At 40.0% G+C, this 15,797-nt stretch overlaps 1 protein-coding gene across 1 annotated transcript in view; it reads right to left on the bottom strand.

Moving 5' to 3' along the window:
• L3MBTL2 (L3MBTL histone methyl-lysine binding protein 2) overlaps positions 1–15,797 on the bottom strand; it is a 270,019-nt gene that overhangs the window by 21,053 nt on the left and 233,169 nt on the right. The window contains 1 exon segment of the mRNA XM_053721399.1: positions 4,558–4,623. Within this exon segment, the coding sequence (XP_053577374.1) occupies positions 4,558–4,623 (66 nt within the window).

Genomic DNA, 15,797 nt, shown 5'->3' with positions numbered 1-15,797 from the left:
CACTCACCTGTGATGTTAAAGAGTAACAAAGAGAAAATAAATTGGGATAAGGTATGAGACAGATGAGGGAAGTAACTACAGCTAGAGGGTTAAGGATGGTTACATAGCACTCACGTGTGATGTTAAAGAGTAACACAGAGAAAATAAATAGGGATAAGGTATGAGAAACATGAGGGAAGTAACTACAGCTGGAGGGTTAAGGATGGTTACATAGCACTCACTTGTGATATTAAAGAGAGTAGTAAAGAGAAAATAAATAGGGATAAGGTATGAGACAGATGAGGGAAGTAACTACAGCTGGAGGGTTAAGGATGGTTACATAGCACTCACTTGTGATGTTAAAGAGTAAAACAGAGAAAATAAATAGGGATAAGGTATGAGACTGATGAGGGAAGTAACTACAGCTAGAGGGTTAAGGATGGTTACATAGCACTCACTTGTGATGTTAAAGAGTAACACAGAGAAAATAAATAGGGATAAGGTATGAGACAGATGAGGGAAGTAACTACAGCTGGATGGTTAAGGATGGTTACATAGCACACAGTTGTGATGTTAAACAGTAACACAGAGAAAATAAAAAGGGATAAGGTATGAGACTGATGAGGGAAGTAACTACAGCTGGAGGGTTAAGGATGGTTACATAGCACTCACTTGTGATGTTAAAGAGTAACACAGAGAAAATAAATAGGGATAAGGAATGAGACAGATGAGGGAAGTAACTACAGCTGGAGGGTTAAGGATGGTTACATAGCACTCACTTGTGATGTTAAAGAGTAACACAGAGAAAATAAATAGGGATAAGGTATGAGACAGATGAGGGAAGTAACTACAGCTGGAGGGTTAAGGATGGTTACATAGCACTCACTTGTGATGTTAAAGAGTAGTAAAGAGAAAATAAATAGGGATAAGGTATGAGACAGATGAGGGAAGTTACTACAGCTGGCGGGTTAAGGATGGTTACATAGCACTCACTTGTGATGTTAAAGAGTAGTAAAGAGAAAATAAATAGGGATAAGGTATGAGACAGATGAGGGAAGTAACTACAGCTGGAAAATTAAGGATGGTTACATAGCACTCACTTGTGATGTTAAAGAGTAAAACAGAGAAAATAAATAGGGATAAGGTATGAGACTGATGAGGGAAGTAACTACAGCTAGAGGGTTAAGGATGGTTACATAGCACTCACTTGTGATGTTAAAGAGGAACACAGAGAAAAAAATAGGGATAAGGTATGAGACAGATGAGGGAAGTAACTACAGCTAGAGGGTTAAGGATGGTTACATAGCACTCACTTGTGATGTTAAAGAGTAGTAAAGAGAAAATAAATAGGGATAAGGTATGAGACAGATGAGGGAAGTAACTACAGCTAGAGGGTTAAGGATGGTTACATAGCACTAACCTGTGATTTTAAAGAGTAACAAAGAGAAAATAAATAGGGATAAGGTATGAGACAGATGAGGGAAGTAACTACAGCTAGAAGGTTAAGGATGGTTACATGGTACTCACTTGTAATGTTAAAGAGTAACGCCGAGAAAATAAATAGGGATAAGGTATGAGACAGATGAGGGAAGTAACTACAGCTAGAGGGTTAAGGATGGTTACATAGCACTCACTTGTGATGTTAAAGAGTAACACAGAGAAAATAAATAGCGATAAGGTATGAGACAGATGAGGGAAGTAACTACAGCTAGAGGGTTAAGGATGGTTACATAGCACTAACTTGTGATGTTAAAGAGTAACAAAAAGAGAAAATAAATAGGGATAAGGTATGAGACAGATGAGGGAAGTAACTACAGCTAGAGGGTTAAGAATGGTTACATAGCACTCACCTGTGATGTTAAAGAGTAACAAAAAGAGAAAATAAATAGGGATAAGGTATGAGACAGATGAGGGAAGTAACTACAGCTAGAGGGTTAAGGATGGTTACATAGCACTAACTTGTGATGTTAAAGAGTAACAAAAAGAGAAAATAAATAGGGATAAGGTATGAGACAGATGAGGGAAGTAACTACAGCTAGAGGGTTAAGAATGGTTACATAGCACTCACCTGTGATGTTAAAGAGTAACAAAGAGAAAATAAATAGGGATAAGGTATGAGACAGATGAGGGAAGTAACTACAGCTAGAAGGTTAAGGATGGTTACATAGCACTCACTTGTGATGTTAAAGAGTAACAAAGAGAAAATAAATAGGGATAAGGTATGAGACAGATGAGGGAAGTAACTACAGCTAGAAGGTTAAAGATGGTTACATAGCACTCAATTGTGATGTTAAAGAGTAACAGAGAAAATAAAAAGGGATAAGGTATGAGAAAGATGAGGGAAGTAACTACAGCTGGAAAATTAAGGATGGTTACATAGCACTCACTTGTGATGTTAAAGAGTAACACAGAGAAAATAAATAGGGATAAGGTATGAGACAGATGAGGGGAGTAACTACAGCTGGAGGGTTAAGGATGGTTACATAGCACTCACTTGTGATGTTAAAGAGTAACACAGAGAAAATAAATAGGGATAAGGTATGAGACAGATGAGGGGAGTAACTACAGCTGGAGGGTTAAGGATGGTTACATAGCCCTCACTTGTGATGTTAAAGAGTAACACAGAGAAAATAAATAGGGATAAGGTATGAGACAGATGAGGGGAGTAACTACAGCTGGAGGGTTAAGGATGGTTACATGGTACTCACTTGTGATGTTAAAGAGTAACACAGAGAAAATAAATAGGGATAAGGTATGAGACAGATGAGGGGAGTAACTACAGCTGGAGGGTTAAGGATGGTTACATAGCACTCACTTGTGATGTTAAAGAGTAACACAGAGAAAATAAATAGGGATAAGGTATGAGACAGATGAGGGAAGTAACTACAGCTGGAGGGTTAAAGGGACAGTCTACACCAGAATTTTTATTGTTTTAAAAGATAAATAATCCCTTTATTACCCATTCCCCAGTTTTGCATAACCAACACAGTTATATTAATATACTTTTAACCTCTGTGATTATCTTGTATCTAAGCCTCTGCAAACTGCCCCTTTATTTCATTTCTTTTGACAGCCTTGCAGTTTAGCCAATCAGTGCCTGCTCCCAGATAACACTGTGCTCACGCACGTGAAGTTATCTATACGAAACACATGAACTAACACCCTCTAGTGGTGAAAAACTGTTAAAATGCATTCTGAAAAGAGGTGGCCTTCAAGGTCTAAGAACTGAGAATACAAAGAGAACAAAGCAAAATCATGAAAGTTTATTTTGACCTAGACTGTCCCTTTAAGGATGGTTACATAGCCCTCACTTGTGATGTTAAAGAGTAGTAAAGAGAAAATAAATAGGGATAAGGTATGAGACAGATGAGGGAAGTAACTACAGCTGGAGGGTTAAGGATGGTTACATAGCACTCACTTGTGATGTTAAAGAGTAACACAGAGAAAATAAATAGGGATAAGGTATGAGACAGATGAGGGGAGTAACTACAGCTGGAGGGTTAAGGATGGTTACATAGCACTCACTTGTGATGTTAAAGAGTAACACAGAGAAAATAAATAGGGATAAGGTATGAGACAGATGAGGGAAGTAACTACAGCTGGAGGGTTAAGGATGGTTACATAGCACTAACTTGTGATGTTAAAGAGTAACACAGAGAAAATAAATAGGGATAAGGTATGAGACAGATGAGGGGAGTAACTACAGCTGGAGGGTTAAGGATGGTTACATAGCACTCACTTGTGATGTTAAAGAGTAACACAGAGAAAATAAATAGGGATAAGGTATGAGACAGATGAGGGAAGTAACTACAGCTGGAGGGTTAAAGGGACAGTCTACACCAGAATTTTTATTGTTTTAAAAATATAAATAATCCCTTTATTACCCATTCCCCAAGTTTTGCATAACCAACACAGTTATATTAATATACTTTTAACCTCTGTGATTATCTTGTATCTAAGCCTCTGCAAACTGCCCCTTTATTTCATTTCTTTTGACAGCCTTGCAGTTTAGCCAATCAGTGCCTGCTCCCAGATAACACTGTGCTCACGCACGTGAAGTTATCTATACGAAACACATGAACTAACACCCTCTAGTGGTGAAAAACTGTTAAAATGCATTCTGAAAAGAGGTGGCCTTCAAGGTCTAAGAACTGAGAATACCAAGAGAACAAAGCAAAATCATGAAAGTTTATTTTGACCTAGACTGTCCCTTTAAGGATGGTTACATAGCCCTCACTTGTGATGTTAAAGAGTAGTAAAGAGAAAATAAATAGGGATAAGGTATGAGACAGATGAGGGAAGTAACTACAGCTGGAGGGTTAAGGATGGTTACATAGCACTAACTTGTGATGTTAAAGAGTAACACAGAGAAAATAAATAGGGATAAGGTATGAGACAGATGAGGGGAGTAACTACAGCTGGAGGGTTAAGGATGGTTACATAGCACTCACTTGTGATGTTAAAGCGTAACACAGAGAAAATAAATAGGAATAAGGATAGGAACTCATAATACTGTATGAGAGTGTGCAGTAGAAAAGAAAGCAGAGAGAATACAATAAAATGGACCAGTATTCTTACGTCTCTTCCCATAAACCCTAGATTTCTTTTTCTTGACCTCCTTAGGCTTTGGTTCCACAATGGGTTCTGTTGGAAAAAGAAGACAGGGTAGTGTGTAGTGCTAAAGAGAGATATAGCATGCAATGCAACATGACTGTGGTCCTTAGAATGCTATTGTGTTACATGACTATATGCTTAGGTTCTACAGTGGTTCTGTTAGATGAAGACAACTAACAATATTCTCATACACTCACCCACACTTGAGGCTCATCGTTCTGATGTTACACAGGTTCTAACTATTGTTGCATGGTACCTGAACTGTATATACGATAACGACTGAGAGCTTGAACTTTATAAAAGCTGCTGAAGAATCTTTCTGGCCTGAAAAATACCCTATTATCACACTTAAAGAGTAACTGCCTGCGCTGCATGGTACTGGGCCCTGGCTGATAACTATCCCTTCTAGCCACGTGGGTGGCGACAGGGCCGCAACACTGTTTCTCACTCAACAATACCAGGGCTTGCTTGATTACATTGCTCAAAAGAACACCTTCTACAATTCCATCTGACAGGACTTGTGTTGCGGGCTGCGGAATGCTACCACATGGACATTGATAAGGTACTGTATTACTACCCAAAGGTGTACCAGATAAGACCAGACATACAATTATACAGTGACTCCAAATACTAGTGGGAACATATTAGATAGCCTGTGCACTGCTGATAGCCACCCATTTAGTGCCACTACTACAAGGCGAGATACACGTTAGACTGCTCTGTGTGGGCCGCTATTGCTATCGGATGATACTTGAACTGTATATACAGTACCTACATAGAGCTTGATTTTTATTAACACTACTAAGGTACCTCTCTGGCCTATGATCACATCGCTAATATATTTTCAGTGGGGCTATTCAGAGGAGCGTTCTCTCCTATCTTTACCAATCACATGAGAGTGGATCAATATTTTCAGAAGCTACATACCATCCGAGATAATAAAATGACCCACAAATCTAAAGCAGTGGACAAAAAAAAAAAAAAAGACGCCACATGGCGGAAATACACTCAGAAATGTCTCAATATCCTGACCCCTCTAGTTTGCAAGGGGGGGACCACTAAAGCCTTATGCAGGACTTAAAATCTTTTTTTCTACCCAATTTAGACTCTCTACAGGCAGGGGTGGACAATTTAACCAGTGAGGTGAGACACTTCACCCGCCTTACAACTGCAGAGAATCGCATTTCAGATGTGGAAGACCGACAGTCTAATGCAGATGTCTCTATTAAACAACTTCTTAGGCAAAACCAACATTTACTGGACAGGGTTGAAGACCTTGAGAATCGGAGCCACCGCAACAATCTCCGTATTGTTGGCATCCCTGATTAAAGGCAAAGCTCTCATGGAAATCGTGGCCCTGGCTTTCCCCAAACTTCTAGGAGTCCACGCTGACCGTCTCCCTATAGATGTGGAGAGAGCCCATAGGGTAGGCCCTGAAAACCTCCCAAACACCAGTAGCAAGCCTAGACAAGTCATTTTCAAATGCTTTAATTTCCAAAAGAATATCCTGATACTCTAAGCCTACCGCACGCAAAAGGAGGTGAAATATGACTCCCAACGCCTGCTCCTGTTTCAAGACTACTCGATGGAGGTCACCAAAAGGCGCAAGGACTTTGCTCCTCACTGTATAAGGCTACATGAACATGGCCAGCAAATGGCTTTGCTGTATCCAGCCAAGCTCAGGCTGATGACAGCCTCTGGCCCAAAATATTTTCATTCCCCACAAGCACTGGAAGCCTATCTGACTGCAGAAAAGAACCCTGCGGTCACTTGAATGTCTGAAGACACTACATCTTGGGACTTTGCCCTATTCTGTGGACACTCCAGGCTACATGGACAGATATGTATACCATGTTTGTGATAAAATTGATGTTTTTTTGTTGATGCATTAATGTTTACTACCCTTTACAGGTTGAAGAAGAAACCAGTTATTATTCTTAATTGTTTAATGATGTTAAATGTTATGAATGTTACCTACCTTAGGCTTAACGATTACTTCCCATCGTCTATAATTAACATGGGGGTTTTGACCAGTGGAGTTCTCCACCATCTGACCCTTTCAAAATCTTGCCCCTTACCTACCTTATGGAAGTAACGAAACTGAACATTGTTTTAGTTTGTTTATTTGTTCTTAATGTTATGACAGTTGTTTATTTAGAATCTAGCGATCAACTTCTCATGTCTACAATTATTATATTAAGTATCAGACAACTGAAGATCTTATCACCCGGTCCCCCTGGGTATTGCTTACAGACCCTGAGTAACTTAACAAGGGCTGAAAGCCCCCCATTTGTATTTATGGTCTGCTGGGTTATTTGAATTGGATTGTTACATGTCTCCTCTTGCCCCTACCCTATAAACCCATAATCATAATTTATTATCTTTTTGACTACAAACATCAGGCCCGCCAGGGCTGTAAATATTATGTACGGCTAGCTTTGCCTATCTCCCCCCCATTGAAACACCATCAGTACCCGGACTCCGTCATATCCTACCCATTGTGCCTTAGGCATGGGACTGACCATAACTGCTGTTGTGAAGTTGGGGGGAGGGGTGATTTGGGGACGATCTATATGCTCATATATAGGTTATTGATGCTTTTGACTAAGGTTGCCGTAATGTGTGGGCCTCACAATGTACTGTACGCTTTTGTTTCTGTTTTTTTATTACGCTATATATGTCCGTTCTACTTTTGCCATGCAGGGATCTCGTGGTGCTGAGACTGGGTACAACCTGACATTAGCACAGTATCGTTTTAGAAACCTCCTAGATAACACACCTTATATCTTCGATTACATTCATGTTATCCAATGTGTTCAGACCCCCATAGGAAACACTGATGACCCTTAGACTGTTTACTTGGAACGTGGGAGGAGTTAATTCCCCCATTAAAAGGAAATCCATCCTAACTCACCTTCATAGACTTAACGCAGATATTGCTCTCCTACAAGAGACTCACATAACGGATGGGGAACAAGAAAAATTATGTAGTGACTGGGCGGGACACGTTGCTTACTTATCCTACCAAAGCAATAGTAGAGGTCTGGCCATCCTATTTGGCAAAAGACTCCAAGTAGAGATACTGAATACAGTTTCGGACCTGGATGGCAGGTTCTTGATAGTACAAGTCTCTGTCAATAAGGTTCACTACACACTGTGCAACATATATGCTCCCAATAGCCATTTTTTTATCTTACTGGGAATCCTTGGTTCAGGCCCTGTCCCCTTTTATAGGCACTAAATTTATTCTGGGAGGAGACTTTAACCTTACCCCACACCCAGCCTTAGACAGATCTTGGCCCTCTGAAGAATTGAATAACATAAGAATCTGTCACTATAAAGGAAGGTTTGAGCTAAATGTTTTTGGTTTCCTTTATGACACCCTGGCCGTGTGTGACATTTGGCGTAGACGACATCCAGATGATAGGGACTTTACAAGTCTCTCTAAATCTAATGCATCCCTTTCCAGACTGGATCTTTTTCTTATCTCTGACAACACACTGGTCTCCTTGGTCTCCTCGGACAAAATCCATAAATTAGTCATCTCGGATCACGCGCCTTTAGGTTAGGTACTTTGGGCCTGGAAAAGAGCTAACTGCCCTTCCAAATGCCCTTTTCAGGGCAATGGGAAGCTTAGGTTTATTTAGATAGTATTTTATTTGGGGGGTTGGTTGTGTGGGTGGTGGGTTTTACTGTTGGGGTTTTTTTTTTTTTTTAAGGTATAAGAGCTGATTACTGTGGGGCAATGTCCCGCAAAAGGCCCTTTGAAGGGCTATTGGTAGTTTAGTTTAGGCTATGGGGTTTTTTTATTTTGGGGGGGCTTTTTTTTATTTTGATAGGGCTATTAGATTAGGTGTAATTAGTTTAAATATCTTGTAATTTATTATTTTCTGTAATTGTGTTTTTTTTGTACTTTAGCTAAATTAATTTAATTGATGTAATTGTTAATTTAGTTAATTTATTTAATTATAGTGTAGTGTTATGTGTTAGTGTAACTTAGGGTAGGTTTTATTTTACAGGTACTTTTGTATTTATTTTAGCTAGGTAGTTATTAAATAGTTAATAACTATTTAATAACTAATCTACCTAATTAAAATAAATACAAACTTGCCTGTAAAATAAAAATAAACCCTAAGCTAGCTACAATGTAACTATTGGTTATATTGTAGCTAGCTTAGGGTTTATTTTAGAGGTATTTAGTTTTAAATAGGAATAATTTAGTTAATGATAGGAATATTTAGTTAGATTTATTTGAATTATATTTAAGTTAGGGGGTGTTAGGGTTAGACTTAGGTTTAGGGGTTAATACATTTAGTATAGTGGGGGCGGCAGATTAGGGGTTAATAAATGTAGGTAGGTGGCGGTGATGTTAGGGACGGCAGATTAGGGGTTAATAATATTTAACTAATGTTTGCGAGGCGGGAGTGCAGCGGTTTAGGGGTTAATATGTTTATTATAGTGGTGGCAGATTAGGGGTTAAGTGCAGGTAGGTTGTGGCGACATTGGGGGCAGCAGATTAGGGGTTAATAAATATAATGTAGGTGTCGGCAATGTTGGGGGCAGCAGATTAGGGGTTCATAAATATAATGTAGGTGGTGACGGTGTCCGGAGCGGCAGAGTAGGGGTTAAAAATTTTATTATAGTATTTGCGATGCGGGAGGGCCTCGGTTTAGGGGTTAATAGGTAGTTTATGGGTGTTAGTGTACTTTTTAGCACTTTAGTTATGAGTTTTATGTTACGGCGTTGTACCATAAAACTCTTAACTACTGACTTTTAAATGCGTTAGGGATCTTGACAGGGTAGGGTCTACCGCTCACTTTTTGGCCTCCTAGGACAGACTCATAATAAAGGCGCTATGGAAGTCCCATAGAAAAAAGACTTTACAAAGTTTATGTAAGTCGTTTTGCGGTAAGGCCAAAGAAGTATGCGGTACACCTAAACTTTCAAGACTCTTAATACCAGCGGGCGTAAAAATGCAGCGTTAGAACCTCTTCACGCTGCTTTTTTACCCTAACGCACAACTCGTAATCTAGCCGAAGGTATCCTAACACAATGGATTTCTAAAAACAAAAAACAAACCGATGAGGGGGCGCCCTATATATATCAGTAGATATAACTGGAGTTCAAGAGACAAGGAATATGGTGGATAACAAAATAGGTCTGTCAATCCTATCTAAAAAAACACCCACCCTGACCCAGTTCAAACAAAGAATGTCTTGACAGTTATCTATTGAACAATGTGACACTACCTTGGACACTAAATGCAGACTGAGACACTTTCTAAACAAATGGCAGACCTTTATACTGACCCCTGGGTCAGCAGCAACGGGTACGAAGGCCCTTTCAGCACCTCGAGAGCTTTATGGAGGCACAGCTCAGGAGGGAATGGAATATTGTATTTTAAACTATTGTTATATATAATGAATCGCTAGGTTATTATTTATTGTTAGGTAATGGCTTAATGTAAAAAAATGTATAGAAGGATGCGTGCAAAGGAAAACCGAAATAGCCAACTTACTGTATATCACTGGAATAGATGTACCTTGCCACTGTGTGAGAAATATCATATTACTGACGTACTCTATCTCCTATGGACAACAGGAAAGCAAATGTCTCTGTAATAATGTTGTACCATGCAATCCCTTCTAGCAATAAAAATAAAAAAAGAATCTGAAATTTCCCCTTCAGATGCTACTAAGGTATCCTCCTCCTCAGGCATCTGAAACTGCAGAAGTCATGAGAGAAGCAATGTCCTTTAAAGTAACTCCAGTGGGAGCTAGAGAGGAAGCGCATGGCACTGCATGTGAGGGCGGTAAAATTTGGGAAGCTTGAGGAGAAAGCTGGGGCATATATTGAGCATTGTCATTAGACTCCGGAACAGTTTGGAAAATGATGGCTCAGCAAAAAGTCTATCCCTATAATTTTAATTCCTCTCAATACATGAGGAACAGAAAGGAATTGGTGGTTCCACATTGGCATCAAAACATAAAGTACAGGTGACAGCTTGCAAGGACTCTTGGTCCATCTTAACTCACAATGGTTCAAAAAATATAGAATTTTTAAGTAAAAATTAAAATTGAACAAAAAACGTTACTGTCTCTTTAAATTTTAAAACAGTAACTTTTTTACTTTTTAATGTATGTGAATACAGCAATACAAAATCAACCCTGCAGATCACCTCTACACCTCAGCAGAACTTTGCTGAGGTGCCTACCTGTCTGAAGAAACCGACCCTCTCTGCTGAACAGGAGCCGTTCCCAAACAGATCCGGATGCAGTCGATACAAGGCGTCAGTTACCGATCCTAAACACGTATCCAATTCAGTAGAGATCCAAAGTAGGAAATATGCTGACTAGCTTGTTCTTCAGACTACCAGGAAGAGGAATGAAAAAAGGGAGCGCAATGCAATTACCGCCTCGTCTAGTACCGCCCATCGCGGGCGTCGCCAAATCTTGTCATCTCCCGGTCGTGCATATTGTTTAAGAAAGACCGGGAGATGCGAACCACAATAATGCCTTGCTTTCTTTCAGCCCCAGTGCCTGCGCTAATACTGTCCACATATGCCTCCTGATAACGTAGGAGCTTTGTGCCATAAAATAAAGTGCCCCATATGCCATGAGCCTTTTAATTGTCCCTTTTATGAATAAAGTGCCTAACTTTTTCTGAGTCCTGATGTAAACCCCCAGATAATAAGTCAGCACTTACCTCATAGTCTGCCCGACAGTAAGGCAGCTCCCAGGTTTGAGAGGTCCTCTCCCTCACATGGACCTGTGAAACAAAATTAAAAGACTGAGTAAAATCCCTCAGACTTTACAGAAGTAGGGCAGCATCAGAATATGGGAGGCGCAGTGAGAATTATGTCCCACAAGTTCCCATTGCTCTAAAGCCACCGCTGCTCTACTGAAGAGACTGATATGGACTAAGGCTACACCCTAGGACAAAGCAGCACAATCTTGCACTACTTTAAAATAATAAACTCTTGATTGAAGAATCTTTTCTAACACCTAACTTTACCACTTCCTTGCTTTTAATGTAGGCAAAGAGAATGACTGGGTTGGGAGGGAAGGGAGGAGATATTTAACAGCTTTGCTGTGGTGCTCTTTGCTGCTCCTGCTGGGCAGGAGTTGTATTCCCAATTGTAATTAGATGATCTGTGGACTCATCGTGTCATTATAAAGAAAATAACTGTCTTAAATAAAGGGTGGGCCGTGGACTCACCATATCCGGAAATAAATAAATTTATCAGGTAAGCATAAATTATGTTTTCTTTCCTAAGATATAGTGACCCACAGAATCATCAATTACTAGTGGGAATCAATAACCAAGCTAGAGGACACAGATGATAAAGGAAGGACAAGACAGGTAGACCTAAACAGAAGGCACCACTGCTTGAAGAACACTTCTCCCAAAAGAAGCCTCAGCTGAGGCAAAAGTAAAATTTATAAAACTTTGAAAAAGTATGTAAAGAGGACCAAGTTGCAGCCTTGCAAAACTGTTCCACAGAAGCATCATCTTTAAATGCCCAGGAAGAAAAAACAGCCCTCGTGGAATGAGCAGTGATTCTCTCAGGAGGTTGCTGTCCAGCAGTCTCATAGGCCAAACGAATAATACTCCTTAGCCAAAGAGAAAGTGAAGTAGCCGTAGCTGTCTGACCCTTGCGATTCCCAGAAAAACAAACAAACAAAGCAGAAGACTGACGAAAGTCCTTAGTCGCCTGAAGATAGAACTTCCATGCATGCACAACATCAAGGTTGTGCAATAAATGCTCGTTAGGAGAAAAAGGATTAGGACACAAAGAAGGAACCACAATCTCCTGATTAATATTCTTGTTTGAAACCTAAGTTTCAACCTAGGAAACCTAATTTAGTACGTAAAACCATCTTATCAGAATAAAAAATATGATAAGAAGAATCAAACTGCAGAGCCGAGAGTTCAGAAACTCTCCGAGCAGAAGAAATAGCAACAAGAAACAAAACCTTCCAAGATAACATCTTGATATCTAAGGAATGCATAGGTTCAAACGAAGCCCGCTGAAAAACTTTAAGAACAAGGTTAAGTCTCCAGGGAGGAGTAACAGGATTAAACACAGGCCTAATCCTAATCAAAGCCTGACAAAAAGATTGCGCGTCTGGCGCATCCGCCAAACGCTTACCCTTATAGGGAATAGCTAATAACTTAGACTTAGAAGAAACATCCGCAGACCAGGACTTTAACCAAAGTGCTCTGTGAGCTAGAACCGCAAAACCAGAATTTTTGCTCCCAGTTTAATGACCTGTAAGGAAGCATCCATAATAAAAGAATTAGCTAACTTAAGAGCCTTAATCCTGTCCTGGATCTCCTCACGATGAGTATCTATCTGAATAGAATCAGACAAAGCATCAAACCAGTAAGCTGCAGCGCTGGTAACAGTAGCAATACACACCGCAGGCTGCCATTGAAGACCTTGGTGAACATGCATTTTCTTTAGCAATGCCTCCAACTTCTTATCCATTGGATCCTTAAAAGAACAACTATCCTCTATGGGAATAGTGGTCCTCTTAGCCAAAGTGGAAATAGCTCCTTCCACCTTAGGAACCGTTTGCCACGACTCCTTAACAGAGTCAGCTATAGGAACCCCAGGTCTCTCCCACTCCTGTTCAATAATCTCAGAAGCACGGTCTGGAACAGGAAATACCTCCACCGCAGAGGGAACATCAAAATATTTGTTCAGCTTACTAGACTTCTTAGGGTTAACAACGATAGTAGTATCGGAGTCATCCAAGGTAGCCAAAACCTCCTTAAGTAACAAGCGGAGGTGTTCTAGCTTAAATCTGAAGGACACAACTTTAGCTTCAGTAGAAGGAATTATACTGCCTGAATCTGAAATTTCACCCTCAGATGCACCCAAAGAATCTTCATCCTCAGAATTCTGAGAGGAAATACTTTGATTAGCCACTTCTGGATCAGAAACCTTACTTACTGTTTCTTTACATTTTCTTTTGCGTTTTCCCTGCAGCATGGGAAAAGCAGACAGCACCTCAGATAGAAGATACCTGGGCAGCAATATCTTGCAAAGTAACTCCTAACAGAGCATGAGAGGAAACGCAGGGCACTGCATGTGCAGATGAATAGGATTGGGACGCTTGAGGAGAAAGCTGCGGGACATCTGAAACAGAAGGCTCCTGAACAACATCCGCCTTAGCTAATGATGGCTCAGGGTCAAAAAAGTATATTTCTATAAGCTAAAGTTCTTTTCAATAAATGAACAAAAAGGTACTGGGGGTTCCATCTGGGCATCAAAACATAAGCTACAGGTAACATCCTGCACAGGCTCCTGATCCATAATACAAAAAAAAAATAAAATGGTCCCTTTAAATTTAAAAAATCAAGAAAACATACCCCGCAGCAAACTGAGGAATAAAACGATCTTGTTTACAATCTGGATTTCCAGAGAAGCAAAAACAGCAAAAAGCCTTCTAAACTGCAGAGACATCTGAAATATGCGCACCTCACTCTTACAGGAAGTGAAGAAAAGCGCCCAAAGCGTTCCACATCACAGAATCAGAACCTCCCTAAAAGGGGCGGTTCTACAGCTGACAAAAAAAAGCAATTTTTTTTAAAATTCAACTTTCTTGAAAAACAGGCTTAAAAACAAACAATAAAACCCCTCCAAAAAAGTACATAATCTGTTACTAAAAATGGATCTTCACTGAGTCATCAATAAAATAAATAACGCCTCACACTAACAGTGCCTGCAAAAAGTGCCATAAAAAAACCTGCACCCTGACAGGAATAATAAAATACGTCCCTGCAGCGTTTCAGCTGAATAAGTGCCAAATTTTCCCTTGCTACACAGAAAAATAAAAATGGCACTTACCTCAATATTTTTTTTTTTTTTAAATATTTATTTATTATTAGCGTACACACAGTCGTCTTGTTACAGGCCTTGAAGCAAGATTACAAACAATATTCTTTACAGAGGAGAGACAAGTCTTAACAAATTATAGAGCATTTAAGCCAATAACAATGAATTTTAAATAAAAAACAAAAAGAAAAAAAAAGCACAGCTTAAAAAACAGAATTTATGTTTACCTGATAAATTACTTTCTCCAACGGTGTGTCCGGTCCACGGCGTCATCCTTACTTGTGGGATATTCTCTTCCCCAACAGGAAATGGCAAAGAGCCCAGCAAAGCTGGTCACATGATCCCTCCTAGGCTCCGCCTTCCCCAGTCATTCAACCGACGTAAAGGAGGAATATTTGCATAGGAGAAATCATATGATACCGTGGTGACTGTAGTTAAAGAAAATAAATTATCAGACCTGATTAAAAAACCAGGGCGGGCCGTGGACCGGACACACCGTTGGAGAAAGTAATTTATCAGGTAAACATAAATTCTGTTTTCTCCAACATAGGTGTGTCCGGTCCACGGCGTCATCCTTACTTGTGGGAACCAATACCAAAGCTTTAGGACACGGATGAAGGGAGGGAGCAAATCAGGTCACCTAGATGGAAGGCACCACGGCTTGCAAAACCTTTCTCCCAAAAATAGCCTCAGAAGAAGCAAAAGTATCAAATTTGTAAAATTTAGTAAAAGTGTGCAGTGAAGACCAAGTCGCTGCCTTACATATCTGATCAACAGAAGCCTCGTTCTTGAAGGCCCATGTGGAAGCCACAGCCCTAGTGGAATGAGCTGTGATTCTTTCAGGAGGCTGCCGTCCGGCAGTCTCGTAAGCCAATCTGATGATGCTTTTAATCCAAAAAGAGAGAGAGGTAGAAGTTGCTTTTTGACCTCTCCTTTTACCAGAATAAACAACAAACAAGGAAGATGTTTGTCTAAAATCCTTTGTAGCATCTAAATAGAATTTTAGAGCACGAACTACATCCAAATTGTGCAACAAACGTTCCTTCTTTGAAACTGGATTCGGACACAAAGAAGGCACGACTATCTCCTGGTTAATGTTTTTGTTAGAAACAACTTTCGGAAGAAAACCAGGTTTAGTACGCAAAACCACCTTATCTGCATGGAACACCAGATAAGGAGGAGAACACTGCAGAGCAGATAATTCTGAAACTCTTCTAGCAGAAGAAATTGCAACCAAAAACAAAACTTTCCAAGATAATAACTTAATATCAACGGAATGTAAGGGTTCAAACGGAACCCCCTGAAGAACTGAAAGAACTAAATTGAGACTCCAAGGAGACTCCAAGGAGGAGTCAAAGGT

The sequence above is a fragment of the Bombina bombina genome, chromosome 7 (genome assembly GCF_027579735.1).
Source record: "Bombina bombina isolate aBomBom1 chromosome 7, aBomBom1.pri, whole genome shotgun sequence".
Classification (NCBI taxonomy): Eukaryota; Metazoa; Chordata; class Amphibia; order Anura; family Bombinatoridae; genus Bombina; species Bombina bombina.
This window is presented reverse-complemented; position numbering and strand designations above follow the sequence as displayed.